The sequence below is a fragment of the Polypterus senegalus genome, chromosome 17, assembly GCF_016835505.1.
Source record: "Polypterus senegalus isolate Bchr_013 chromosome 17, ASM1683550v1, whole genome shotgun sequence".
Lineage (NCBI taxonomy): Eukaryota > Metazoa > Chordata > Cladistia > Polypteriformes > Polypteridae > Polypterus > Polypterus senegalus.
In genome coordinates this window covers 21,668,760-21,696,542 of record NC_053170.1, presented here as the reverse complement: position 1 = coordinate 21,696,542, position 27,783 = coordinate 21,668,760, and the positions used below count along the sequence as shown (strand labels likewise).

General features: G+C 40.3%; 1 protein-coding gene across 2 annotated transcripts in view; it reads right to left on the bottom strand.

Annotated features, from left to right (window-relative positions):
- Positions 1 to 26,812, bottom strand: part of themis2 (thymocyte selection associated family member 2) — a 115,328-nt gene extending 88,516 nt beyond the window's left edge. For both annotated transcript variants that reach the window (XM_039739837.1, XM_039739838.1), the window contains exon 1: positions 26,522 to 26,812. In XM_039739837.1, coding sequence (XP_039595771.1) covers positions 26,522 to 26,633 — 112 coding nt within the window. In that variant the 5' untranslated portion in view covers positions 26,634 to 26,812. The remainder of the gene's footprint in view (positions 1 to 26,521) is intronic.
- Between the last annotated feature and the right edge of the window lie 971 nt (positions 26,813 to 27,783).

The following is a 27,783-nucleotide window of genomic DNA, read 5'->3' as shown; positions in this document are numbered from 1 at the left end:
TCTGAGTGTGAATCACAGCAGCAGCTGATCGGAAAGAGAATTATCGGTATATGGCATTAAGGACACGCTGTCTCAGCCACTGCAGAACGTTTTAAAGCCTTTCCTGTACGGACCTCGCGGTTCAGAAACAGTTTAATCCCAAGAACTTTAAATGCACTCAATCAACTGCTCCTTGTAGAACTGTTTGTACTTATAAGTACAATCACCTCACTGTAAACTTGCACTACAGTTATATCTCACAACCTGAGCCACTTTATAAAGCGCGTATTTACATATGATGACGATATCATTTTTAAGGTGAAATGCAGCAAAATATGTTTGTTAAATTATACACATAAAACTTTAAATTCATTTAAATAATCTATATTCTTCACTGGGAGTGTCGTGAAGGATAGAATAATTAAACATGTACTACGAAGATATTTTAATGTTCTTTGAACGTTTTGAAGAATCGGCGCTAAGCTTACAGATGGCTTAACGTCTATTACAGAGCTGATTGTGTGGCGATCGGTTACTTGGAGAAAGAAAAGCAAGGACTGCAGTGACGGCTACGCCAATATATATTGAATATAAAACAGAAAGAGAAAATAACAACACAGCTAAAAACGCAGCGACAAATTTCGACAAAAGATAAATGCTTGTCATGAGCACGAGGCTCATGAAACACATGTTTAATAACGTGCTTTAGCTCCTATCATCATGAAAATGACATCACGTATACATCTCAGTATTTTAGTTATTCAGAGAGCTGTAATATCACGAATGTAATGGACTCTGTGTCCAGTTGGAGGAAGAGAGCCAGTTTAAGAAGCAAGTAGTGATTCACACACATAGATCACATACGAGTAGAAGATAAAATACAAAACAAAGCATTTAACGTGCTACTTTAATTACGATGTGATTTGAGAAACTGGTTAATTAAACGATTTTAAGATGAAGTTTATAATGTTCTACTAAATGACAAAATAAACTACGTGATTAAAGTGGAAATGTCGAGATTGAAGTTGACATTTCGTGCTTTTTCCCCACCGTGTGCCTTTCTTCTCTGTACCCTAATAAACTTTCATATGACACTCAGACAGTGGGCTACAACTCGCCTTTTCACGGTGACTTTGATATGTGACTTCTTTTTTATTTCCGACACTGTGCGATTTTGTGGATGTGAGCTTTCAAGTTTCTCCAACACGCTATGTCACTCGATCAACTTCATTTTGTTGATTATACCACGGTTTATTTGAACAAATAGTATGTTTTTCCTTTGCTGCCACTTGGTATTCGCTGAAATTCTTATATTTTCCCCGTGCTTTTCCCATTGTCTTTTCACAGAAGGCTGAGCTTAAGGGCGATTTATATTGATTTGCATATTCAAAGAGGCGTAATTCTGGGAGGAGTAGGGGCGTTACAAGCGTGTGCACGAGCGTTAGTTTTCACGCTGATCGGGATTTATGTAGCGGAAGAACGTGGAAGTTGGAGTACGCACAGATTCCTGCATCTGGATTTTTCTGTGCGTAAGCACATTTCGGCTTTTGTGCTTATGCAATGTTATAGTGCGAGTTCTACGCACGGCGTTATACATGAGGCCCCAGGTGTTTTTCTTGGAATGAGGTGTTCTTCTTCCGCCATGCAAAGCACTTTTTGTTATGACCAGATAACTCAATTTTTGTCTCATCAGTGCAAAGCACTTTGTTCCAAAATGAATCTGGCTTGTCTAAATGAGCATTTGCATACAACAAGCGACTCTGTTTGTGGCGTGAGTGCAGAAAGGGCTTCTTTCTCATCACCCTGCCATACAGATGTTTTTTGTTCATATTGCGCTGAATTGTAGAACGATGTACAGATACACCATCTGCAGCGAGATGTTCTTGCAGGTCTTTAGAGGTGATCTGTGGGTTGTCTGTATCCATTCTCACAATCCTGCCCATATGCCGCTCCTGTATTTTTCTTGGCCTGCCAGACCTGCTGGGTTTAACAGCAACTGTGCCTGTGGCCTTCCATTTCCTGATTCCATTCCTTACAGTTGAAACTGACAGTTTAAATCTCTGAGATGGCTTTTTGTAGCCTTCCCCTAAATCATGAGACTGAACAATCTTTGTTTTCAGATCTTTTGAGAGTTGCTTTGAGGATCTCATGCTGTCTGTCACTCTTCAGAGGAGAGTCAAAGGGAAGCACAACTTGCAATTGACCACCGTAAATACCTTTTACCACTCGTGATCAGACACACCTATGAAGTTCAAGGCTTAACAAGCTAATCCAACCAATTTGGTGTTGCAAGTAATCAACATTGAGCATTGACAGGCATTCAAATCAGCAAAATTACAAGGGGACCCAAGTTATTGCACAGCCAGTTTTTCACATTTGATTTAATTTCATACAACTAAATACTGCTTAACTAAAAATCTTTGTTCGGAAAAATCACCCCAGTACTCCGATGTTCCTAGGAAATGAAAGACATACCACTGTTATCTTTTGTGTTGAAAGGAGAGTCAATTATTATGCAGGCTGAGAGGAGTTCCCAAACTTTTTCATATGACTGTATCTATATTAAAAATAGCACTGACCGCCGTGGAACACCATTCTTAACATCAGCCAGTTCTGATGAGGTTCCTCGCACCATCACCCTCTGCTTCCTGTGTCTGAGCCAATTCTGCACCCTTCTAAAAACATCGCCCTGAACTCCCACTTCTTTTATTTTGATGCCCACCTTACCAGATCTTACCAGAAAGCCCAGATTAATAATCTCATCTGCTCCACTTTGATCGTATTCTTTTAGTTGCCTCCTCATAGAATTCCAACATGTTAGTAAAACACGACCTCCCTCTTCTAAACCCACGCTGACTGTTCAGAATAACTCCTGCCCTTGCCATGTGTTGCTCAATCTTATCCTTAATAATTCCTTCCATTAATTTTCCTGTGATGCGTGTTAAGCTTACTGGCCAATAGTTGCTTAGATCTGCCCTGTCACCCTTTTTATATAATGGGATGATATTTGCCATTTTCCAGTCCTTTGGAATCTCTCCAGTATGCAGTGACTTCCTAAAAACAAGTGTCAAGGGTTTATATCTGTACTCACTGGCCTCCTTAAGAACACGAGGATGTTATATTATTATCTGGGCCTGGTGATTTGTTTGATTTCATCTTATTTAATCTGAGCAGCACTTCTCTCTCTACAATTTCCAAATCCCTCAGTACCCCCTTAGTAGTCACGTTTACCTCTGGGAGTTTATCCACTTGTGAACACCTCAGAAAAATGTAAGTTTAGGGCATCCGCTATTTCACTGTCTGTATCTTTTAATTCCCCTTTACTAATTCTGATGCACTTGACTTCCTTCTTGACTCTTCTTTTGCTGTTAAAATACTGAAAGAATCTCTTAGGGTCGTTTATATATAATTTGGTCTCATGCACATAAGTTGTGCTTTGTGTTGTACCGTCACCCCCGTCCAGGGTTTGCTCCTTCAAGCTCACCATGACCGTGTGTTGAATAAGTGGATTAGAATATAGATGAAGGAATGGATACGTTAAAAACTCAAGAATGAGACGTGAATAACTCCTTAACTTCCTGCATTAGGAGACTTGTTGGTCAAAGTAGGCTGTAGTTGATTTTCCGCCTGGCAAGCAGAAGAAGCTGAAGTTAATTATTTTACAGCAGCTTCAGCAAAAGATGGGGAAGAGGGAGGCATGGGAGACGTGGAGACGGCAATTTTTTGCAAGCTGCTTGAGTTTTATTTGCTGACGCGTTGCTGGGAGTATCCAGGATTGCTGGTAATCGGTGTGTTTTCTTAGCAAAGGTTTCAAGAGTATAAAAATGGCTGAGAGCCCTCTGAGGAGTGCAGAGCTTATCTGTGAATAAAGAGGAAGCTCACTGGCCCTCGTTCGTGTGCAGTTTCACTGCTTGCAATGTCTTGTCCACATTGAAGTGAGAAATAATGATGAAGAAGAAGAAGAATTTCTGAAAGGAAAGACATTTTTTAGAGAAGATTGAATAGAGAATAGTTGTATTTATAGACAAAGTGGTTGCTTTTGTTTTTGACTTTAACTTCTGGTTGTTACTTTGGTCATTTCTGACACAAGTCCACCACTAAAGCCAGCTTGACTGCTCTTTGGAAAATACCGTTTAGTGAAATCCCTGCCACTTCTGAATATCTTCTTACCACAGGCTCAGCTCTTTGTTGCCCAATTTCCTTCAACGCTGGGGCTTTATGGGAAAGAGTCTGTTGCCATTAGGGGATCCACGTGGACTGCTGCCCCCGGACATTGTAGATTTGTTCAGTTGCAGTACGTGAAAGAGGTCTCTGCAAGAATAATCTGGGGAACTCTCAAGGCATCTTTAAGAGGACAGATTCCTTTATATTTTTCTCACAAAAATAAAAATAAATTGCAAACCAAGAAGGCATCTGAGTGAATCAGCGAAATTACGAGAATAGATCTGCAATATGTCAGCCACTTCATAGGAAAAGGCAGGTCTGCAATCAGAATTGAACCTCTCGACTACTAAAGAAACGGACAAGTCATCTTTAAATCACGACATCATCATTATGAACGCGGAGAGAAGGCCACTAAGATCTCAGCCCAGCAAATCCACAAGCAGAAAGTCTGCGATGCAATAACAGCAATTACTGACAAAGACGGGGATGTAATCACAGACCATAAAAATAAAGCTGACATCTTCAGAAAGGACTATAAAGCCTTTTAGACGACACAATGTAGTGAGCTCTTTGACCCATTACAGGTACTGCAGCGAGAATTACTAGAAACTCCCTGGGAGCTCCTGAGCACCACAATCATCTGATTAAAAAAAACAAAAATGGTTACATTTAGACGCGTCTTCAAATTGTATGCACACAAATGTATCTTATTCACGAAAATGACCTGCATTTGTGTATCCAGACTAGTGTGTGTGCTTTTTACTTATTCATTTATTTAGCTACCTAATCATATAAAGAGCTTCTGTAAAAAGCCAGCTTTGCCCTTGGGGATACATAAAATTCTATCCTTGTATTATATAGTGCCTTTCATATCTATCTATCTATCTATCTATCTATCTATCTATCTATCTATCATATAGTGCCTTTCATATCTATCTATCTATCTATCTATCTATCTATCTATCTATCTATCTATCTATCTATCTATCTATCTATTATATAGTGCCTTTCATATCTATCTATCTATCTATCTATCTATTATATAGTGCCTTTCAGATCTATCTATCTATCTATCTATCTACCTATCTATCTATCTATCTCAACCCTGTCATCATTATCGTTTCTTGTTAAACTTTCTTCCTCCAGACATGGAGTTCTAATAATGCTGACTGCACGTTACAAACACAGAGTAGCGCCACTTATGTAACTTAAACAATTTACAGAAAATGCTGGAACTTCTCACTGCCGTTTCTATTAGGAAAACACTGTGTGATGTTCATATTCCAATATAATGAAATCCCCCTTATAATACAGTAATTTATTTTTTCAGACCCAAGCTCTTTGTTACCCCTGTCTGTATATTAATGTTGTAATGAACTTGGAGTTCAAAACACTAAAGAGTTCCATAAACACTTCCAAAATGATTTATCCCAGCTAGATATAAAGGCAAATGCAGAATGTATAGAAAATAAAACATTCACATGCTCTTCAACAACAGTGAAGCTCTGTGGTGAACAAAAGGCAATAAAAGTTGTCCAGAGAATGGATCAGAAAAGAACAGAAGGTCATAAAAATCACAAAGCACAGCAAACTCTCAAACCAACTCCCTAATGGCGTCACTTTTACTTTCTCGCATACAGGGTATGAAAAAATGTAACCTCAAGATTTGGAGGAATCTCGACGTTTCAGACCTTCCTGAGTAAGAAAACAGCATGTCTGGAATTCTGTCTGTGTGTTTGTCTGTCTGTGTGTTTGTCTGTCTGTGTGTGTAAACGTGATCATTTGAGTACGCTTTGGTCAACCAGATCTTGCATACAAGTATTAAGTACAAAACACAGATTTTTATCAACTTTTGGGCTATTTCTGCTAACCAGTAGTAGGACTTTAACTGAATACTTTTGTGAATGTTCAAGTAAACTATGGTTATACTGCAAAAAATGAAATCTAAGCAAGTGAAAAGTATTTATATCATGACATTAAATCTTGTTACCTTTATTGTAAGAATTATTGACTTATCAAAAAAAATGTATTTTCGATTGTTTAGCTTACTTTAAGAAATCTTCTCAAGTAAATTTTGCTTACCCCTTTGCCAGGATTTTTGCTGAATAAAAGAAAAACATTTCCCATTTAAAGTTTTTTTTAGTCTAGATTTTGCATATGCATTTTTTGCAGTGTCTTACTAATACAAATAGATTATTCAGATTTTGCATAGATATTTATAATGATAAAAAGCAAACCGAAAGTAGTATTTTATTTAAACAACCATCTGAATTTTTGGTATCATGGAAATATAAATGTGTACACGATATTAAAAGCCGTATTTAATATAACGCACATTCTAACTATTATTCATTTTACTTGTATTTATACATCATCAGTATAACAATAACGTGTAAACAATGAACATGCCATGTAAATATAAAGATGTGCTGGGAACAATAAGCTGCTACATCCCCGTCGTGCTCCTGATAAGACATTTGATGATTTGTTTTGTGTTTCCGCCATCATTATCATAATTAAATTTAGCTAAGTGCAGTATTGCCTATAGCAATTTATTACAGCACGTATTATATAATACTAACCGTTTTTCTATGTTTTTAGGTGACTATAACTCTTTTTACTTTACAAGTAATCCAGGTAATTCCACCACTGTTCTCGACCTCCCTAAGTGCGAAAATATCATTTTAATATAAAGTCTGATTATAAATCGAGATCAATGATTGTGTATCGATATTATCAGTTAGTTATGATGAGAAAAAAACAGTGAGATATGACATTTGAGAAATATTGCGACACTAACACAATGTCTGACTTGTATCTCAGAATGGATGAATAGTAACTTTCTCAAGTTAAATAAAGAGAAAACTGAAATCTTAGTGATTGGCAATAATGGATACAATGAGGCTATTAGAAATAAACTGGATACATTAGGATTAAAAGTCAAGACGGAGGTAAAAAGCTTAGGGGTGATTGTTGACTGTAATCTGAATTTTAAATCGCATATTAATCAGATCACTAGGACAGCATTTTTTCACTTAAGAAACATAAGTAAAGTTAGACCTCTTATATCACTGAAAGATGCTGAGAAATTAGTTCACGCGTTTGTTTTCAGTCGACTAGATTACTGTAACGCACTCCTCTCAGGACTACCCAAAAAAGATATAAATCAGTTACAACGAGTGCAGAATGCAGCTGCTAGAATCCTAACTAGGAAAAGAAAATCTGAACACATTTCTCCAGTTTTAATGTCACTACACTGGTTGCCTGTGTCATTCAGGATTGACTTTCAAATTCTGCTTATGGTTTAAAAAGCCTTAAATAATCTCGCCCCATCTTATATATCGGAATGTCTGACACCTTATATTCCAAATCGTAACCTCAGATCCTCAAATGAGTGTCTCCTTAGAATTCCAAGAACAAAACTTAAAAGAAGTGGTGAGGCGGCCTTCTGCTGCTATGCACCTAAAATCTGGAATAGCCTGCCAATAGGAATTTGCCAGTCTGATACAGTAGAGCACTTTAAAACACTGTTGAAAACACATTACTTTAACATGGCCTTTTTATAACTTCATTTTAATCTTAATTTAACTTAATCCTGATACTCTGTATGTTCAATTCTTCATAATAACTATTCATGGTGGCTCTAAAATCCGTACTGACCCCTACTCTCTCTTCTGTTTCTTATTCCTGCGCCACCTCCACCTACTCAAAGCTTCATGATGCTCCAACAATGATGGATGGATTAAAAGGCAGAAGTCTACGTGACCATCATCATCATCATCAAGTCCTTCCGTGAGAACCCCAAATCCAAAGAGGACTGTTTCATTTATTTTAGGTAGGATGCCCAGAGGGGACTGGGTGGTCTCATGGTCTGGAATCCCTACAGATTTTATTTTTTTCTACAGCCGTCTGGAGTTTTTTTTTTGTTTTTTCTGACCCCCCCTGGCCATCGGACCTTACTCTTATTCGATGTTAATTAATGTTGATTTATTTTGTTTTCTTATTGTGTCTTTTATTTTTCTATTCTTTATTACGTAAAGCACTTTGATCTACTGTTTGTATGAAAATGTGCTATATAAATAAATGTTGTTGTTGTTGTTGAAGTGGCTCTGATGATCTCTTCCGCTATCTCCGTATACGAGAGAGTCCAGGGGTGTGCACTCGCGATTTTTTTTTTTCTTCTTTTTCTCGTAACCTAATCTTGCATATTCTTAATGTCTTCAAGACCCGGTACATGACAGCCATTCATAATGGTGGCGGCTTCCCCCTTGGCTGCTCTGGCATCCCGAAGATCCTTCTCTGCTGGGCTCTCTTGAGCAAGACCCTGACCTTCATAGTGAAGCAGTGTTCATTGCATTAAGTGCTCATGGCGAGACACTTCACAAAACCTACGTGACCTTTTCCCAGTCACAAACCTGCCCAACCTAAGAGGCAGTAGTCCCTTTAAACACGAGGTGCGAGGGTTAAGTGGAATCTCATTGAGCCTGTCAAGGGCGCGACGTGACCTACGATAAAACTCATATCTCAGTCTCCAGCCAGGCCAGCTCGCGGCGGAGTCTCCCTTATCTACAGCAGTGCTGCCATCTAGTGGGGAGACAGAGAATATTTTTTTGGATACAATAGCTTGCAGTAAATAGTGTTATAAACGGACAGTCCGTAGTTATGTCGTTGCGAATAAAGGTATAAAGCTGCTGATGTTTTGAAACAACTACATTTGTTGCAAGATGAATATCTTCTTATGTAATACGCTACCGTGACTGTCTGTTTGTCTGTCCAGGAGTTTAAATCACCCTCAAACCGTTTGACCGATTGAACTGAATTTTTTTACAAATATACTACGTGACGTCTACTATCCGCTTTCGGGGTGATGATTGATCTCCAAGGTTATTCCACTTTTTATTTTTATTTTATTTTATTGTAGAATCAACTCTCGGCAGTGGGCAGCAGGGCTGCCGTGCGGTGCATGTGTACGGGCGCTGTTCTCATCCCTACTACCGCCATCACTTCACCTACCTCTTCATAGCGTTAATCATTCTTGAGGCAGATTGAAGACTTAAGTGCCAGGTTAAGTGAAAAATTAAGGAAAACGTACAAAGTAATTGCAACACAAACACTGACGTAATCAGTTTTAACACGGAAAGATGCTGACAATAGAAGAGAAAGAAGCGAGAGAAGAAGAGCTGCTCAGGAAGCAGCAACCTCTGAGCAAACGAAGGCTAAAGTATAGAGGAAGAGGATGAAAACTAGGAATGCTCAAATCAAGTGGATTGGTGCAGTGCGCCGTTACTGGTTTTGATGATAATGGCAGTGATCGAGATGGTGAAAAAAAACTGGATGTTGCAGAGGGCGGAGTGGTGGCTCTGAGGCTAAGGATCTGCGCTGGCATCCCGAAGATCCTACTCTGCTGGGCCCTTGAGCAAGACTCTTAACCTGTAATTGCTCCAGAGGCGCTGTACAATGGCTGACCCTGTGCTCTGACCCCAAAGTATATGCGAAAACAAACAAATTCCTAATACAAGAAATTGTAATGGGCGAAATAAAGAACAAAAACGGCGGATCGTTTCTTCGTCATTGTCAGGAGAGCACCACATGGACATTCTGCCACCCACTAATCGCAAATCATCAGCTTACCACGTGTGTTGTGTACAACAAGCATGGACGTTGCAAAGAAACTCGTTTTATTTACGGTACGTGTGCTTCTAAGCCTGCGCTCTGCAAGGTGCCGTGTTTCACGAACTCACATTCAGCTACAGACCTGTAGTCAGGTTGTTGGTCCATTTACTGTTGTAATAAAACCATTGTGTTCTAATACAATTCTTTACATTTGTCATGAATTTTGAGATGTTCTTATTTATTATATACCCATAGATCTACACTGCAGTGTCCAGAAGTCAATGAGTTAAGAGACTTACCCTGACACATTCAAATGAGCCACCAGTGACTGCGAGAAACCCTCCCCTTTATAGGGCTGAGGGCGGTCCCTGGTGGTGATGGGCAGGTGGTACCACCTCTTGAGGAACGCCTGCCCACAAGACACCAGGCACATAATAAAGATTTAGAAAAATAAAGCAGATAATCAACTGAAGTAGCATTACCATAAATAAATGACACAAACATGAACCAAAAAGGACATAAACCAAGGAGGTGCACCCTCTCCTGGCTACAATATAACAAACTGGGCTCCCTTGGTGTACGTCCCTGACCAATGGGATTGGCCGACTCCCTGCTTCATTTCGGTTCTGTTTCAGCCACCTTTAGCCCCTTTCCATTTCATCTCAGCCCGCCTGTAATCCCCCAGGCCAGCTCATCAATCCAGTTTTGCATGCAATGGTTTTACCTGATGAATCAACCCGCACACACATCAAATAAACATCTAAAGACCATTTTTTACAATTAAAGACAAGCTACCAAAATATTTATAATGCTAGATATTTTCCATTTTTTCTGTCCACTTCAGCCTGGAATGACAGAATGTGACAGTCTTAAAAAATAAGGGACCAGAAAAATGTGAAAATGCAGTAGTAGTGAAACAATCCAAAGTCTAAACCGGGAAATTAACAACGGAGACGCCAAGAGCAAACACTAAACTCACTTCCTGCTTGAAGTCAGAGGCGAAAGATTGAAAACCAGACTTATAAAACTCACAGAGCACACAAGAAGGTTTATTTGAGTGTACACCATCTCGGACAACCAGGAGGTGCCCGACGCTGACCTTCACACCGTGGGCATCATGGTGACGTCACTCAGGTGTTAAGTACAAAGTGATAACAACCATTAACAGTGGGCCAACAGATAGATAGATAGATAGATAGATAGATAGATAGATAGATAGATAGATAGATAGATAGATAGAAATGAAAGGCACTATATATAATAGATAGATAGATAGACTTGATAGGCACTATATGATAGATAGATAGATAGAAATGAAAGGCACTATATGATAGATAGATAGATAGATAGATAGATAGATAGATAGATAGATAGATAGATAGATAGATAGATAGATAGATAGATAGATAGATAGATAGATATGAAAGGCACTATAAAATAGATAGACAGATAGATAGATAGATAGGCACTATATGATGTTCAGGGTGTAGTGATGATAGACTCTGATTCTGTGATAGGAGCCAAGTAATGGATGAATAGATGGATGGATGCTCAGATCATTCTGCTGTTGGTGTGTACAATGCCTACAGAGATCAGAATCACAGTTTTCTGTCCTTTCAAAGTGACATCAAGATACAGTAGCTGAAAGAGGGAAACAAGAAGGAAGTGACTAATGCTTTTTAAAAATATACTCTTTATTAACGCCTGAGCAGATTTGAGCATAGCATAAAAAACCTGCGCTCGTGTCTGTTCACTTCCTACCCAAGGTGCATTGCCACATTCACTGCAGCAGAGTGGAGAGGAAGCCATTGCAGTGAGCTGAAGAGTTGCAGACTGCAGCATTTTCAGGGTTCAAGTGAGAGCAACTGATAAAACACTTCTGATGACTTTCAAATGAAGGAGTCACGTCAAGATGCCTCCTCAGGTGGCAGTGCCACCTAACAGAACGTGGGTAAGAGTGTCTGCTGGGGTTGTCTGTGTGCTCTTTCCATGTTTACATGTGTTACTTTGGACATGAAGACCTGCTGACTCTACACGCCACTGGTGCAGTCGGGTCAGTGTGCCCTTTGATGGACTGGCATCCTGTCCAAAGCTGGTTCTGCCCTATGCCAGAATAGGAACTGGCCATTCTGAGATGGAATTGGTGGGTCCAGAAAAAGAAATGGAAGGAACCTTCACGTATCTGTGGGCACCAAAGCTGTCAAATCAGTGCCTCTGGATTATTTAGTCAGCCCATCTGTGAGACAGCAGTAACTTCATATACTGTAGCAGGGTACGGCCATCTTTACAAACCAAAGGGGAAGGAAACTAAATGTTTAAGAAATGCAGAAAGAGAAGAAACATCTAGAGTGGTAAAGGTGAACAAAAATGATCAGTTACAACATGAAAATGGTACAATAACGCGAGGCTCTGACAGTAAACACAAAAATACAAACGCCTGGTAGTTAAACTAAGACACGGGACCAGGCAGGCAGATGACATTACTCTCTACAAGAAAGACGTTAACTTTGTGCCAAACAATCCTCAGCTACGTTTATGGACTTCAGCTTAGGAATACAGGAACAGAGATAAGACATTTATTAATTCAGTGGAGGACTAAGCTTATTTATATTAATGGATCTTGGTAAACAGCCTCCATTAACAGGCTGCTGTTGTGGATTTTATATGGAAGTGATAGATAGACAGATAGATAGATAGATAGATAGATCATGAAAGGCACTATATAATGATAGATAGATAGATAGATAGATAGATAGATAGATAGATAGATAGATAGATAGATAGATATGAAAGGCACTATATAATAGATTGATAGATAGATAGATAGATAGATAGATAGATAGATAGATAGATAGATAGATAGATAGATAGATAGATATGAAAGGCACTATATAACAGACATATAGACGGCGGCACGGTGGCACAGTGGTAGCGCTGCTGCCTCACAGTTTGGAGACCTGGTTTTGCTTCCCGGGTTCTCCCTGCGTGGAGTTTGCATGTTCTCCCCGTGTCTGCGTGGGTTTCCTCCGGGCGCTCCGGTTTCCTCCCACAGTCCAAAGACATGCTGGTTAAGTGGATTGGCGATTCTGAATTGGCCTAGTGTGTGCTTGGTGTGTGGGTGTGTTTGTGTGTGTCCTGCGGTGGGTTGGCACCCTGCCCAGGATTGGTTCCTGCCTTGTGCCCTGTGTTGGCTGGGATTGGCTCCAGCAGACCCCCGTGACCCTGTGTTTGGATTCAGTGAGTTGGAAAATGGATGGATGGATAGATGGATATGAAAGGCACTATATAACAGATAGATAGATAGATAGATATTTTTTCAGTTAAACTTGTTAAATGAGAGTAACATACGACACTTCCATGTTTCAAGCAGCTCGACTGTTTTTAGGGCTAAATATCATTCCAACAGCATAGACACACATTTTCTCCTTCCTCGAATGAGTGTTGTAAACTGCACCTCTTTCCCCCACACAGATTCTGAAATATAAAGTTTATTGTTTCATTTCTGCCACTCCTCCAATTTTCTGATTGACGCACATCAGTCTTTTCCTGTAATTCCCAGTTCAGATTGATATTTAATGACGCCAGAAAGAAATTTCAAACTATGAGACCACCAGACATTAGTGAACCTCAGCCAGGCCAAGCCCACATTAATTCCCAGTCACCAGTCTCCTTGTATCCCCCCACCATTAACAGAACACGAGACTCCCCCCAGAGCTGAGATCCAATTAAACGTGCTGATGTCATTAGTGAGTTTCTAATATACAAACTTCACTTTCAGTCGACTTTCCACCTGCACTTTAAACATTAGTAAAGTGTCAGTTGTTGGTGTGTTCTTATCGTTGGTCCACCCATTCAGCGAGGATGAAGTCATATGGTCTGCTGAGACCACATTGGAGTTTTTTGCCCACCAGACTAGACACCATGTCTGAGTGCTGCGCTTTATCAAAAGCACATCATCCTCACTGTGAAGTAGGGTGGTGGTCGTGCTGGTGACAGCATCAGGCCATGGAGATGGTTCTCTGCAGCAGGCCCTGGAAGGCTTCTGAGGGGAAATGGAAATGGGGGAGTACAGGGAAATTGTGAAGGAAAACCAGTGGCAGTCTGGAAGGGACCTGCACCTTGGGAAAAGATTTGCTTTCTAGCAATTAAACAACCCCAAGCATAAAGCCAAAGGTATGCAGGAATGGCTTCAAAACAACAACGTGAATGTCCTAGAGTGGACAGATCTCAATCCAGATGAGAATTTGTGGCTGGGCTGGACAAAGGGCTGGTCACTCACAATCTCCATGACAGCTGACAGAGCTTAAGCAGTCTGGCAAAGAAGAATGGAGAGAAATGGCAGAGCTGATAGAGAGAGAGAGCTTCATATTATCTTCTGATCAAATGCTCCATCGTAGATAAGATGAGCAGTGCCTGGTTGTCTCCACACATACCGCTTAGAATTAAAGGCCAAAAAGTTCTATCTTGGAGTTTGCTAAAAGACACCTGAAGGACTCTGAGATAGTGAGAAATAAGATTCTCTGGTCTGATGAGACCAAGATAGAACTTTTTGGCCTTAATTCTAAGTGGTATGTGGAGACAACCAGGCACTGCTCATCACTGTCAATACAGTCCCCACAGTGAAGCATGGCGGTGGCAGCATCATGCTGTGGGGGTGTTTTTCAGCTGCAGGCACAAGACGACTGGTTGTAATCGAGGGAAAGATGAATGCGGCCAAGTACAGGGATATCCTGGACAAAAACCTTCTCCAGAGTGCTAAGGACCTCAGACTGGGCCGAAGGTTTACCTTCCAACAAGACAATGACCCTAAGCACACAGCTAAAATAACGAAGGAGTGGCTTCACAACAACTCTGTGACTGTTCTTGAATGGCCCAGCCAGAGCCCTGACTTAAACCAAATTGAGCATCTCTGGAGAGACCTAAAAATGGCTGTCCACCAACGTTTACCATCCAACCTGACAGAACTGGAGAGGATCTGCAAGGAGGAATGGCAGAGGATCCCCAAATCCAGGTGTGAAAAACTTGTTGCCTCTTTCCCAAGAAGACTCATGGCTGTATTAGCTCAAAAGGGGGCTTCTACTAAATACTGAGCAAAGGGTCTGAATACTTAGGACCAGGTGATATTTCAGTTTTTCTTTTTTAATAAATCTGCAACAATTTCAAAAATTCTTTTTTTTGTCTGTCAATATGGGGTGCTGTGTGTACATTAATGAGGGAAAAAAAATAATGTAAATGATTTTAGCAAATGGCTGCAATATAACAAAGAGTGAAGAATTGAAGGGGGTCTGAATACTTTCCGTACCCACTGTATATTCTGGAGTGACACCATGCAAAGCTTTAAAAAGAGACAACAAGATTTTAAAATCAATGTGACTCCTCACCAGTAGCCAGTGGAGAGAGGGGCTGAAATGGGGGAGATGTGATCCCTTTTCTCTCGACCCAATAACATTGTCGCTGCAGGATTTTGAAGCAGCTGAAGGCGCGACAGAGCAGATTTGGGCAGACCCACATATCAGGAATTCCAATAATCTGGGCAAGATGTACGAGGTGTGGCAGAAAAGTAATGAGACTGGCAACACTGCAAGCGATCTGGCAACGCTGCGCTGTTGTCCTTGATAGAGCACGTGTATCAGTACCCTCCCATAGCTCAGTGCGAGTTTCAACTCCTTCCGTTAACTACGTGATTTTTGTGACTGCTATTAGCGAAGTTGTGTTTTGGTTGTGCGTCACGCAAAATGGAACAGCGGAATTTGGAGCAACGTTGTGCCATTAAACGGCAAGTGTGACGTTTGAAAAGTTCAAACAGGCCTATGGGGAACATTCTTTATCCCGAGCTCAAGTTTTTCGCTGGCACAAATAATTTTTGGGAGGCAGAAAACACATTGAAGATGAACACCGCTCAGGGAGGACTTCAACTTCGAAAACCAATGAAAACATCGAATGTGTGAATTACTCTTGTGAGATCAGACCGTAGTTTAACATTAAGAATGTTGAGAGAACAATTAAATTTGAACAGATTTACCGTTCATCAAATTTTGACTGAACATTTGCACATGCGAAAGGTCTGTGCCAAAATGGTGCCGAAAAACGGCCCTCTCCATAACAGAATTTTTGACCTCAAAAGGCATTCCTGTGGTTCCCCAGCCCCCTTATTCACCTGACCTCAGTCTGTGTGACCTAAACTGAAAAATGTCCTCAAAGGACGTCATTTCGGGACTTTAGAAAACATCCAAAAGAGTGTAACGGACATGCTGAAGACCATACCGGTTGAAGACTTCCAGCGCTGCTACCAACAGTGGGAACAACGTCTCCATCGGTGTGGAGCTGCCCAAGGGAACTACTTTGAAGGGGATAACATTAATGTTTGAAAAAAATCAAAACTTTGGTAAATAAAAAATCAGTCTCATTACTTTTCTGCCACACCTCGTAATAAAGGCACGAACGAGCGTTTCCAAGTCCTTCTGTGATAGAAAGGATTCTAATTTGGAGATCTGCCACATTTGGTAAAAACTGGACTTTACTACCATGGAGACTGGTTTTGTAAAACTTAGTGACAACTCGAAGATGACACCTCGGCTCCTGACATCATTATGAATCAATTGCTGCCAAGGAGCCGAACTGAGTGCCGATTTCTAATGTGTTCGTTTTGCAGGAGGCCAATGGAGCTGTTTAAGAGCTGCAGTAATGTGTTGTATGGAGGGGGTCTGAGTTATAATATCATATAATAAGCTGGAGTGTATGGAGGAGCTTATGCGGGAGACCAAAGAGAAGAGAGTTACAATAATCAATGCTATCTGGTGGTTGGGTCATGGCGACTGGACTTGGTTCTTGTTAGGTAGAGTTCGGCGGTCACGTTACTATTTACCCCCAAGCTCTACCTAACAAGAATGAAGTCCAGTCGCCATGACTCAACTACCAGATAATTTCACCTGGATGACTGAGAATCTTCACAGAAATAATCAATGCTGGAAGTGAGCGATACTTGAGTAAGGATAGCAGTGCTGCTTAGGGTAAGGGAGGGTCACAGACGTGCAATACTACGGAATGATGAAGAAAGAAAGATGACCGTGTAAGAGTATTGATATGGGATTCAAAAGACAAAGATAACCCCCAAACTCTTACCATCACTCTGAGGTGATTAACTATTACATTTTGATAAAGTAGACTTGAAGCCAATGAGGAGAACCTCTGACTTATGGCTGTTGAGTGGGAGGACATCGAAGGAAAACTAAGACTTAATATCAAGTAGACAGTCCTTGAGGCAGGAAGGAGGAAGGACAGAGTTGGGCTTAGTAGACATGATAGAGCAGAGTATCGTCTGCGATTGATTCCAGAGGAAAGCTGCCTGGCAGTGCCACGTGGGCTCACTACTCACAAAGTGAAGGTGAGGGTGGGGGGCAATACCCATCGGGAGACGGGCAAGAGCGGGGCTGATATCTCAGATGCTTCAAATAACTTCAAGTGAATTTCCTGGAAATCTCAGGTATTTCTCGGGGTCTCTTTGAATATCTGGAGGTCCCACTAAAGCTACAGGAAGTTTAAAATTAGCCTCAGTTTTTTTTTTTATTTATTTTTGGAAATGTATTTGTGATATCTTAAAATGAATTCCAAATATCTCAACGATGCTTTTTGTAAGATACTTTAAAATAGACCTATGATCTAAAATGGAGACTTGCAAGGTGTTTTAAAATTGATTTAGTTTTATCTCTAAAGGCTCACTTTGCTGGCCGTACTCTGTAAGAGGCAGTGCAGGTTTTTCTGTGCTCACAAATCCATTAAATGGCTGACGAGGATGGCGCATCACACCCATCTGCTCAGTTTCGGCATCTCTGCTTTAGTGCCTGTCCAAGGGGCCAACGTGCTGCCCACCCGCCCGCTGCAACACCCACGCCCTGCAAGAATCTTGACTGGGAAGCTAACACTTGATAGTTAAAGTGCTAATTTCACACTGACGTTTTTGCTGAGCACACGCTCTCACTCCTAAAAGGCAGGAAGTAAGCAGACGTGCAGCACTTTTGTGATTATTTTGAAGGATTCTCACTATAGTTACATCTTCTCTTTGGTTCTGCTTTTTATTTCTTGCCCTGTTTAGTTATGGCTGGGAGTCTGGCATCTCGCCCGTGCTAAACTTTTATTTGCAAAGTTTTAAATGACACTCTGTCACACCTACTGGCACGCTCACTTGAGTACCTGTCCAGGAATTCACTCGGTCACTAGCACACCGTCACAATTACTCACCTGCTCCCTCACTCGCTCACTTACATGAGTTATCACCAACACACTCACGGATTCCCTTCACACTGATAAGCACACTATCACACTCACTCCCCAATTCCTTACATCATTTGTTCACTCTCTGGCACACAATAAAACTCACTCCCCATCACTGATTCACAAGCACGCTATGATATTCGTTCACTCACTCGCTGATTTATGGACTCACCTGCTCACTCCCTAGCAGATCATCACACCCTTTTACTTGCTCATTAACTCCATGATTCTCTCACTCACTCAGATATGTCGCACACCATCACAATTTCTTGTTTGCTTCCTCACTCACACCCTTCTTCATTCACTTGCATGATCACCATTTGTTCGAAATCTTACTTTCTTGGTAACCTGTCACGTGGAATGACCAACAATAGACTGACATGCTTCTTAAGATAGCTGTTTCATTTTGGCCATTCTTGAACCCAGAACTGAACTTTAGGAACGCCAGCACCTTGGAACCCAAGTGAAGTGAATAACAGGTGTGAGCGGGGCTAATGCTAATTAGTAATTAATAATTCTATTACAAAGGTTTCTCTAATTCTCTAATAATTCAATTACAAAGGTTTCTCTAATAATCAATTACAAAGGTTCCTCTAATTCTCTAATAATTCAATTACAAATGTTTCTCTAATAATCAATTAAAAAGGTTTCTCTAATTCTCTAGTAATTCAATTACAAACATTTCCCTAATTCTGTAATAATTCAATTACAAAGGTTTCTCTAATTCTCTAGTAATTCAATTACAAAGGTTTCTCTAATTCTCTAGTAATGCAATTACAAAAGTTTCTCTAATTTTATAGTAATTCAATTATACAGGTTTCTCTAATAATTCAATTACAAAGGTTTCTTTAATAATCAACTATAAAGGTTTCGCTAGTAATTCAATTACAAAGGTTTCTTTAATAATCAATTACAAAGGCTTCTCTAATTCTCTAGTAATGCAATTACAAACGTTTCTCTAATTCTGTAATAATTCAATTACAAAGGTTTCCCTAATTCTCTAGTAATACAATTACAAAAGTTTCTCTCAGCACCCAGCCTATTGAAACAATCACCTGTTATTCCATTGGCCAAAACTGCACACCCGACTATTATTAGGTGACTTTAGACCAGTGGCATTAACTTTTCATATCATGAAATCCTTTGAGAAGTTAGTTAAGAAACAGCTGCATAACAAAATGGAGGCTTTTCTGGACCCTCACCAATTTGCTGTGAGAGGACACCACATCAACACTTTTGAATTCATTGTATGAGCATTTGGAAGGATGAAAAAAAACCCACAAGATTTCTGTTTATAAACTTTTTGTCAGCTTTTAACGGCCTCACATTTTAGACTGATTGATCTATTTTATTTGGACCCTAACTTGGTGGAGTGGATTCTGGGCTTTGTTTAACAAACAAAACACAAAGAGTGAGTGTCAATGGCTGTTTCTCTGATTGCCTAAGTACATCTGTCAGCACTCCACAAGGTTACTGCTTATCTCTTATACTCAAACGACTGCAGGAGTTTACACGAGGATAAACATGTCCTGAAATCTGCAGACACCTCTGTCATTGTTAGTCTTCTACAAGGGAGACCGCCATGGACCTATAGTCAGTGAGTGTGTACAGTGGTGTGGTCACTCTAATTTACAATTTCATACTTCATATGTAGATTTCAGGCGCTCTCCACCATCCACTGTCTCAACTGTAATTAAAGGGGGGACAGTGGAGATGGTAGAGCAATACAACTCTCTGGGAATAGCCATTGAGAACATGAAACTTTGATCTTAACACTGCGCACATCTATAGGAGAGGGCAGTCGCGACTTTTCTTTCTTAGGACGAAACCATAATGACACTTTTATTGAATTCATTGTTTCATTTGCCATAAGAATATAAATCATCTTAACAACATTATAAAAATTTGCAGTAAAATCATTGATTCATAACATAACTGAAACGTGTCGCAAACACGGAAGGCAAAAGCCCAACTCAATTCTGTCAGACAGACGCCATCCTGTTTGCTCGAAATTCCGACTGTTGCCATCAGGCTGCGGATTTAGTTTTCCAAAGGTAAAGAGCTCCTTTATTCCTAGAGCCATAAGCATTTTAAATTCTGTTCTTTGTAGGGATGCTACTAGATGTTGAATTCTGCATTAACATTTTGTGTACTGTTGGAAGCCATTATTCTTCTTTGTATTGATCTTGAGTATGCGTTGATGCAATTACATTGGCTGTCAAATGCTGTGTCTTTGTTTATCTCTGGGATCTTCTGTTTTTGTATGTTTGTGCTGCAATAACATATTCCCCAACCCTAACCTAACCCTAAGCTAATAACCAATTAGCATGTAAACCTGACTAATTAAGGATAAGCTAAGGGAGTTGACCATTAGGACGCTGAAGGAATGGCTGCTGAAAATGGGGCTTTGCAGTCCAATGTGAATGATAAATTTAAAGTCACTCATTTCAAACAGCTATAGTCATTAAACGCACTAGTAGTAAATTAATGTAACGGTACCTTGATAACAAAAGGTATCAATTTCTATCAAAAACAAGTAATGAGAAGTCAAGCAAAATGACCCCTTTTATTGGCTAACTAAAAAGATTACAATATGCAAGCTTTTAAGGCAACTCAGGCCCCTTCTTCGGGCAAAGATGTAATTACGGGCCCGAGTTACCTCGAAAGCTTGCATATTGTAATCTTTTTAGTTAGCCAATAAAAGGTGTTTGACTTCTGACGACATTCACAATGGCGAACACGGTACAAGACCCTAGTACAATCAAAAACATGAAAATGTCTGGGTGACCCCCAACTTTCGAATGGAGGTGGCTAAAACAGTATGCGGCGTTACTTGGTATGGCGTTGACAGCAGCCGTTCCAGCCGGGAGTCTCCAAGGTTTTGACGCGAGAAGCTTCACACACCTGGATCTATGGGATTTTCTGCTCTCTCCTCTCTGCAGATCTTTTCAGGGGCTCTGCCGTCAGCTTAGATGGAGACCATCGATGGACAGCTACGTCAGGTCTCTCCAGAGATATTTGATTGGGTTCACGCCCAGGCTCTGGCTGGCGAACTCAAGGACATTCAGAGAGTTGTCCCTAAGGCGCCCCTGTGTTGTCTTTGCTTTATTCTGTTAGAAGGTGAACCTTCAGTCCAGTGTGATGTCCACAGCGCTCTGGAGTAGGTTTTCATTAATGATAGCTCTGTACTTTACTCGGTTCAGCTTCCCATCGAAGTCCCTGATGCTTCCACCACCACTAGGCTTCATTGATGGAATGGCAGGGCACAGCTGATGAGCGCTGACTGGTTTCCTTCAGACGTGATGCTTAGATTTGAGTCCAAACAGTTCCATGTTGGTTTCATCAGACCAGAGAATCTTGTTTCTCACAGTCTGAGAGTGCTTCAGGTGCCTTTTTGCAAGCGCCAAGCAAACTGACATGTGCCACTTACTGAGGAGTGCCCTCTATCTGGCTGCTCTGCCATAAAGCCCAAACTGGTGGAGTGTTGCAGTGATGGTTGTTCTTCTTGAAGTTTCCTTGTTCTCCTTTTTGTCACTTATCTTACCAAGGCCATTCTCCCACATTTGCTCAGTTTGACATGGTGGCCAGCTCAAGGTACAATTGTGGTGATTCCAGACTTCTTCCACTTAAGAATTATGGAGGCCACTGTATTCTTGGCAACCGTCTTTGTAGCCGTCCTCAGATCTGAGCTTCCACTCCATCCTGTCTCGAAGTTCTGCAGGTGAATCCTTTGACCTCATGACTGTGGACCTTCTGTAGTCAGGTGTGTGTTTTTCTTAATCAGTCCAATCAACTGAATTAACCACAGGTGGACCCCAGACAAGGTGTAGAAACATCCAACACCAGGAATCTGGGATGCACCCAAGCCAAATTCACAGTAAAGGGTCTCAATACTTATGGCAATGGGATAGTTCAGGGCTTGTTTTTATTTTGAATACATTTTCAAAAATGACTAAAATCCTGTCACTTTGATAGACTTGAATCACTTTGTCATTCTGGGGCACTGAGTATTGCTTGATGAGGGAAAAAAAATTAATTGAAACGATTTTTGCATAAGACTGGAATTAAACAAAGTATGAAAAAGTGAAGGGCATCTGAATTACAGAGACAGTATCTATCCATCTGTCTATAGCAGGGCTACTATTAGCGAGAACTGCATCTCCCAGCAGTCCCTGCAGGGGCTGTTGGGGTCAAAGGTGATCAAAGTAGTTTAAAATGAGGGCAGGCGGCCAAAGGAAACGAGGGGTGTTTTGTTGTTGTAATTTAGTTCTGTTTAACTGTGAGGCTGCCTTCTGTTGTTTAAGCCATAATTAGTTTTGTGTCCTGGATTGTATTCATTGTTGGGGTCTGGATGGTCTTCTGTCTACATGTGTCCTGAGGACTGATTATGGATTCATTGGCTGCTGCGCAAGAAAAGGAGCGCTCCTGAACCATCCATCCATCTTCACCCTTACAGCGGCTACCGGCAGGACTGTTTTTCATTCCCTTGCAGCGTGCAGATCTCTGGACTCACTATCGTCATCTTTCATTTCATCCGGTGTTGTTTCCATTGACTTTGCTGTGTGGAGTTGTTTGTGTTGATATGTTTGCTGTAATATCGCCGTGGGGGTTCTGGGGTGGTATTATTGTTTGCATGTATATGATTTAATTGCGTTACATTTTTTCACTATTGTTATACCCCAGTGTGCTGTATTTTTGTCTCTGTTGTGAGTGTGTGTGGGTCGAGCCAAGGCTGGGAACGTCCCTGGGATCCACTATAAAAAATAAATAAATCACGTCATCTTGATGGTGTGAATCTTAGCGGCACCTGACCGCTGCGTGTCTATCTAGGATATAGCGCCTTTCTCATCCATCAATTATAGACTGCTTTTCAGATCTATCTATTATACTGTATAGAACCTTTCACATGTAAAGGATAAATCATGCTTAGAAAAAGGAAGAGCTATTTTCGTGATTCATTTTGTACCCTCTGAAATAAACCCAAGTAACATTTATTTTATAAAGAAGGTGGGCAAAGATCTGCATTTTTCTCACTGCTTTTACTTTTCCTCATTCTGAGTTCCTCTTTATTCTTGCCTTTTGCTCTTTCCCGCTGCAGTATTTGTGGAGCAGCAGCTGTTCGGCTGAGAAGCTCATTTGTGTTTGTGGTTTTGGGCTTCAGCGACATTACAGGGTGACTTGAAGAAAATAAGGGAGAGCCTGAAGGAAGATGACCAGGGCCACGAATGCAGTCCAGTGTGTTACACCGACATCCGGACAGAGAAACGTTTTACTCCACTGCACATGTGTGACTTGACAGAGCACAAGCCGAAGCAAAGAAGTAAATGCAGCACTTCACATTAAAGCAAAAGATTTGAGGACCTGTAGACGTACCACGCCACATGCAGACAGTCCAGTGTGACACCCCCAAATTAATAAGACCTGTCCCAGCAAACATCCCAGGATCTCATTCATGGGCAATGTCTCGACTATGAATTACTCTTTATGGGTCTGTGATATTCAAAACTTTCTGCTCATTCTTAGAAAGAGGCTTCTGCTATATGAAAATCATTGCTTCTGCATTTGAAATGGAAGGTGCTTAACAAACAGAAAATGTGCACAGCTAGCTCCTGTATTGCCTAAAAATAATCTAACGTTCTAAAGATGCACACTATGCATAAACAGGCCACTTCTATCTATCTATCTATCTATCTATCTATCTATCTATCTATCTATCTATCTATCTATCTATCTATCTATCTATCATATAGTGCCTTTCATATCTATCTATCTATCTATCTATCTATCTATCTATCTATCTATCTATCTATCTATCATATAGTGCCTTTCATATCTATCTATCTATCTATGGAAGAGAAGGTCTGTGATATGGTTTGCATACTTGCAGCTGGAGATCCGCAAAGGGAGAAAATGAATCACGTATCATAAAGTAGTTTTTATTCCTGAGTGTTTAACCCCTACCAAGGGTCTTCATCAGAGGATAATGCTTAGACTTACAAGAATCAAAGGCAATATATAGCAATAACTTATGGGGAGGTGGTGAGGTGTGGCTAGGTCCGTGTGGTCGGGGGTTATTGGGTGTAAAGTCTTGTTTAGTATGAATAAGATCTTCTTAAGTTTGCATATGCTGGATTTATGTCCAAGTGTCTGTTGATGGCATTCTCATTTGATAACCAGGATTCAGCCAGATCTCAGGCACTTTTATTATTGGCTTTAAATTTTACTTGTACATCGTCCCAATTAAATGTATGTCCTGTTGATTTAGTATGCGTATAGATCAATTATAGTGAGTCCTTTCTTCTAATGGCATTGTGGTGTTCCTGTATATGTGTTGCGATTCGTTTTGAAGTTTGTCCTATGTATACCGCTGAGCACGAACTGCATGGAATGCTGTACACTGCGTTTCATGTTTCTGCTGTCTATCTATCTATCTATTATATAGTGCCTTTCAGATCTATCTATCTATCTATCTATCTATCTATCTATCTATCTATCTATCTATCTATTATATAGTGCCTTTCATATCTATCTATCTATCTATCTATCTATCTATCTATCTATCTATCTATCTAGTGTCTTTAATCTATCTATCTATCTATCTATCTATCTATCTATCTATCTATCTATCTATCTCAATGTATTTATATAGCACATTTAAACAACATAGGATTGCTGTGGCCAAAGTGCGATAGATAGATAGATAGATAGATAGATAGATAGATAGATAGATAGATAGATAGATAGATAGATACTTTATTAATCCCAAGGAGAAATTCATATTTACAATAATAGAATAAAAGAAAACAAACAAAAAACATAAATAACATAAATAGAAATAAAATATGTGAACATAAATAAAATAAATAATAAATAGAAGTAATGTTACATAATCACAATGATGAGACCATCAATATTACTGAAGGTCACGGAATGCAAGTGTAAAACACACAATTCAGATAAATAGGCAGGAGCAAGCCCATGTAACGATTTAAAAACAAGCAACAAGTTTTTAAAATCTATTCGAAAACTGACAAGCAGCCAGTGTAAAGAAGCTAAAATCGGAGAAACAGAGTCATCCTTTCTTACCCCAACCAGAAAGCAAGTGGCAGAATTCTGGACCAACTGTAACCTGCGTATCAGAGATTTGCTAATCCCAGAATACAGCGAGTTGCAGTAATCAAGGTGAGAAAAGATAAAAACATGAGTAGCTTTCTCAGGATCCCTAAAAGAAAAAAAGGCTTGATCTTACCTAATGGACAAAGCTGGAAAAAGCAACTCTTGACTACAGAATGTACTTGTTTCTCAAAAGAGAGGTTACTGTCAAAGATAACACCTAGATTGCGGACATGAGGTTTGCAAATGACAGAGAAAGAGCCGAGAAGTTCAGGACCAATTTGGGTTTTAGCTGATGGAACCACTATAAGCACCTCCATTTTATTTTGATTCAGATCAAGAAAATTATAAGCCATCCAGTATCTTAGTTCAGAAAGACAGTTGTGGAGTTGATATATTTCAGAGTTGCAGACAGGAATATAAACCTGTGTATCTTTAGCATTGCAGTGAAAAGAAATGTTAAATTTCCTAAAAAATAGCTCCAATAGGATGAAGGTATATAGAGAATAAGATAGGACCCAAAATGGATCCTTGAGAAACACCATATTTAAGAGGAGCAGTAGACTATCTATCTATCTATCTATCTATCTATCTATCTATCTATCTATCTATCTATCTATCGTGCCTTTCATTTCTATCTATCTATCTATCTATCTATCTATTTTATCGTGCCTTTCATTTCTATCTATCTATCTATCTATCTATTTTATCGTGCCTTTCATTTCTATCTATCTATCTATCTATTTTATCGTGCCTTTCATTTCTATCTATCTATCTATCTATCTATCTATCTATCTATCTATCTATCTATCTCTGACTCCCAGTATAATGGCAGTATCGGGCACACTCCTATAAGGCCAATACGGGGTCGCCAGCCGGCCCAACCAGCGCTCTGCTTATGTGGCAGGAAACTCCACGCAGACACGGAGAGAACTTATAATACTGACAGATTTTTAAGTTGTTTTTTTTTTTATAAGAGTTAACGAGCCTGGCCGAAAACAATAAAAAGAACAACTAAAAAGTGCTGAATCTTTAAAGGAATAACAAAGAATGGAAATACGATAAGGAGAAAGTCATGTTTGTAAGGTGCAGTTTAATCTGCACACTGTGCAAGGTACAGTTACAGTTGCAGTATATTTTACTACATTTGACCATTCAGAATAAAAAAAATGCATAGTTTGAGATGAAATTCCTAGACGGTAAGCAAACCACATATGACGGATTGACGTTCGTTCAGAGTTGCATGGTTTCTGCCTCATTATGTACTGCACATATCTCATCTCATTTCGTTTTCTGAAATAGCTTTTCCTGGTGAGGGTCACAGCTCATATATATTGGATTTCTGAAAATATAAAGTGAAACTATATTTCTCAGTACCTACCTTGAAAGTAAACCCCCGAGCAAATCTGCACGATCCTGGGGAGGGAGCCGATGTCAATGGACGTGATGTATTCCTGCAAGGACAGGACAGCAGTGGAGCTAGTACCCGCCATTGCACGATGTCCTGCTGCACACTTTCGTCTCTAAGTGGTCGTCTGACTGACGCAGACGAACTGTGACCATAAGTCGCTTGCTATCCCACACTCGTCGCACTTCTGCTTTAAGAGGATCTGAAGTGAGAACGGAATACGAAGGCGTTTTCGGGCAGGGCAGAGTGGCACATCACGCCTCGCTCTCCTCGACAGGGCGATTAAAGTCCGCAACGCGCTTCCTGATTGATTCAACTAAACAGACGACAACGAAAAGCAGAGGGCAGTACAACAGAGCGATGACCTCGACATTAACTGCTGGGCACCATAAGCAACATGAAAAGGTTCCTGGGGGCTTGCCCACTTTAAATTTCTGAATTAGTAACAACCGGCAAGTGTCAGGAAAGGTGGGTTAAGCCTGCCAGGTGCCCCGGACATCAGCACCTCGGGTGCCTCGCCCCACAGAGACACGCGGAGACAAATTCAATGCATTATACTACACACTACGAACACTGCAATAAGTCAGGATTAAAGGCAAACACATTTTCAAAAGCCAGACACCTGGGATCTCACTCTGTTTTGTTAAATTCTAAATGAAGGACAATCCTTATTGTCAATTTACTGGGCTGTAAGGTTCTTTGTAAAGTCATAGCTTGGCAAAGAGACATTTCATTTTGTGAAGGGTTCTTTGCATATGAATTTGGTTCTTAGCGCTTTGAAAAGGATTTTAAAATGTGGACTAGACCGATATCATAATGTCTAGTAGGCTACCTATAGCAGGATCCTAGCAGACCGAGAAAATCTAAATTTAGCAATTGAAATTAACGCAATCAACAATGAATTCTCTATCGTTATTTACTTCAGCACATAATATCCATCCATCCATTTTGCAACCCGCTGAATCCGAACACAGAGGCAACGGGGTCTGCCGGAGCCAATCCCAGCCAACACAGGGCACAAGGCAGGAACCAATCCCAGGCTGGATGCCAACCCACCGCAGGACACACACAAATACACCCAGGTTTGCGGCTCAATCGAACCATATTAAACAGTTGCACTTTCTAGAGCCACAACATTACTGCGCCATATTTACATCACATCCCAAATCACCCAGCATAATCTGTTTATATTACACAGTGTAAAATGTAACCTAAATCTCACAATAGCGTTTAAA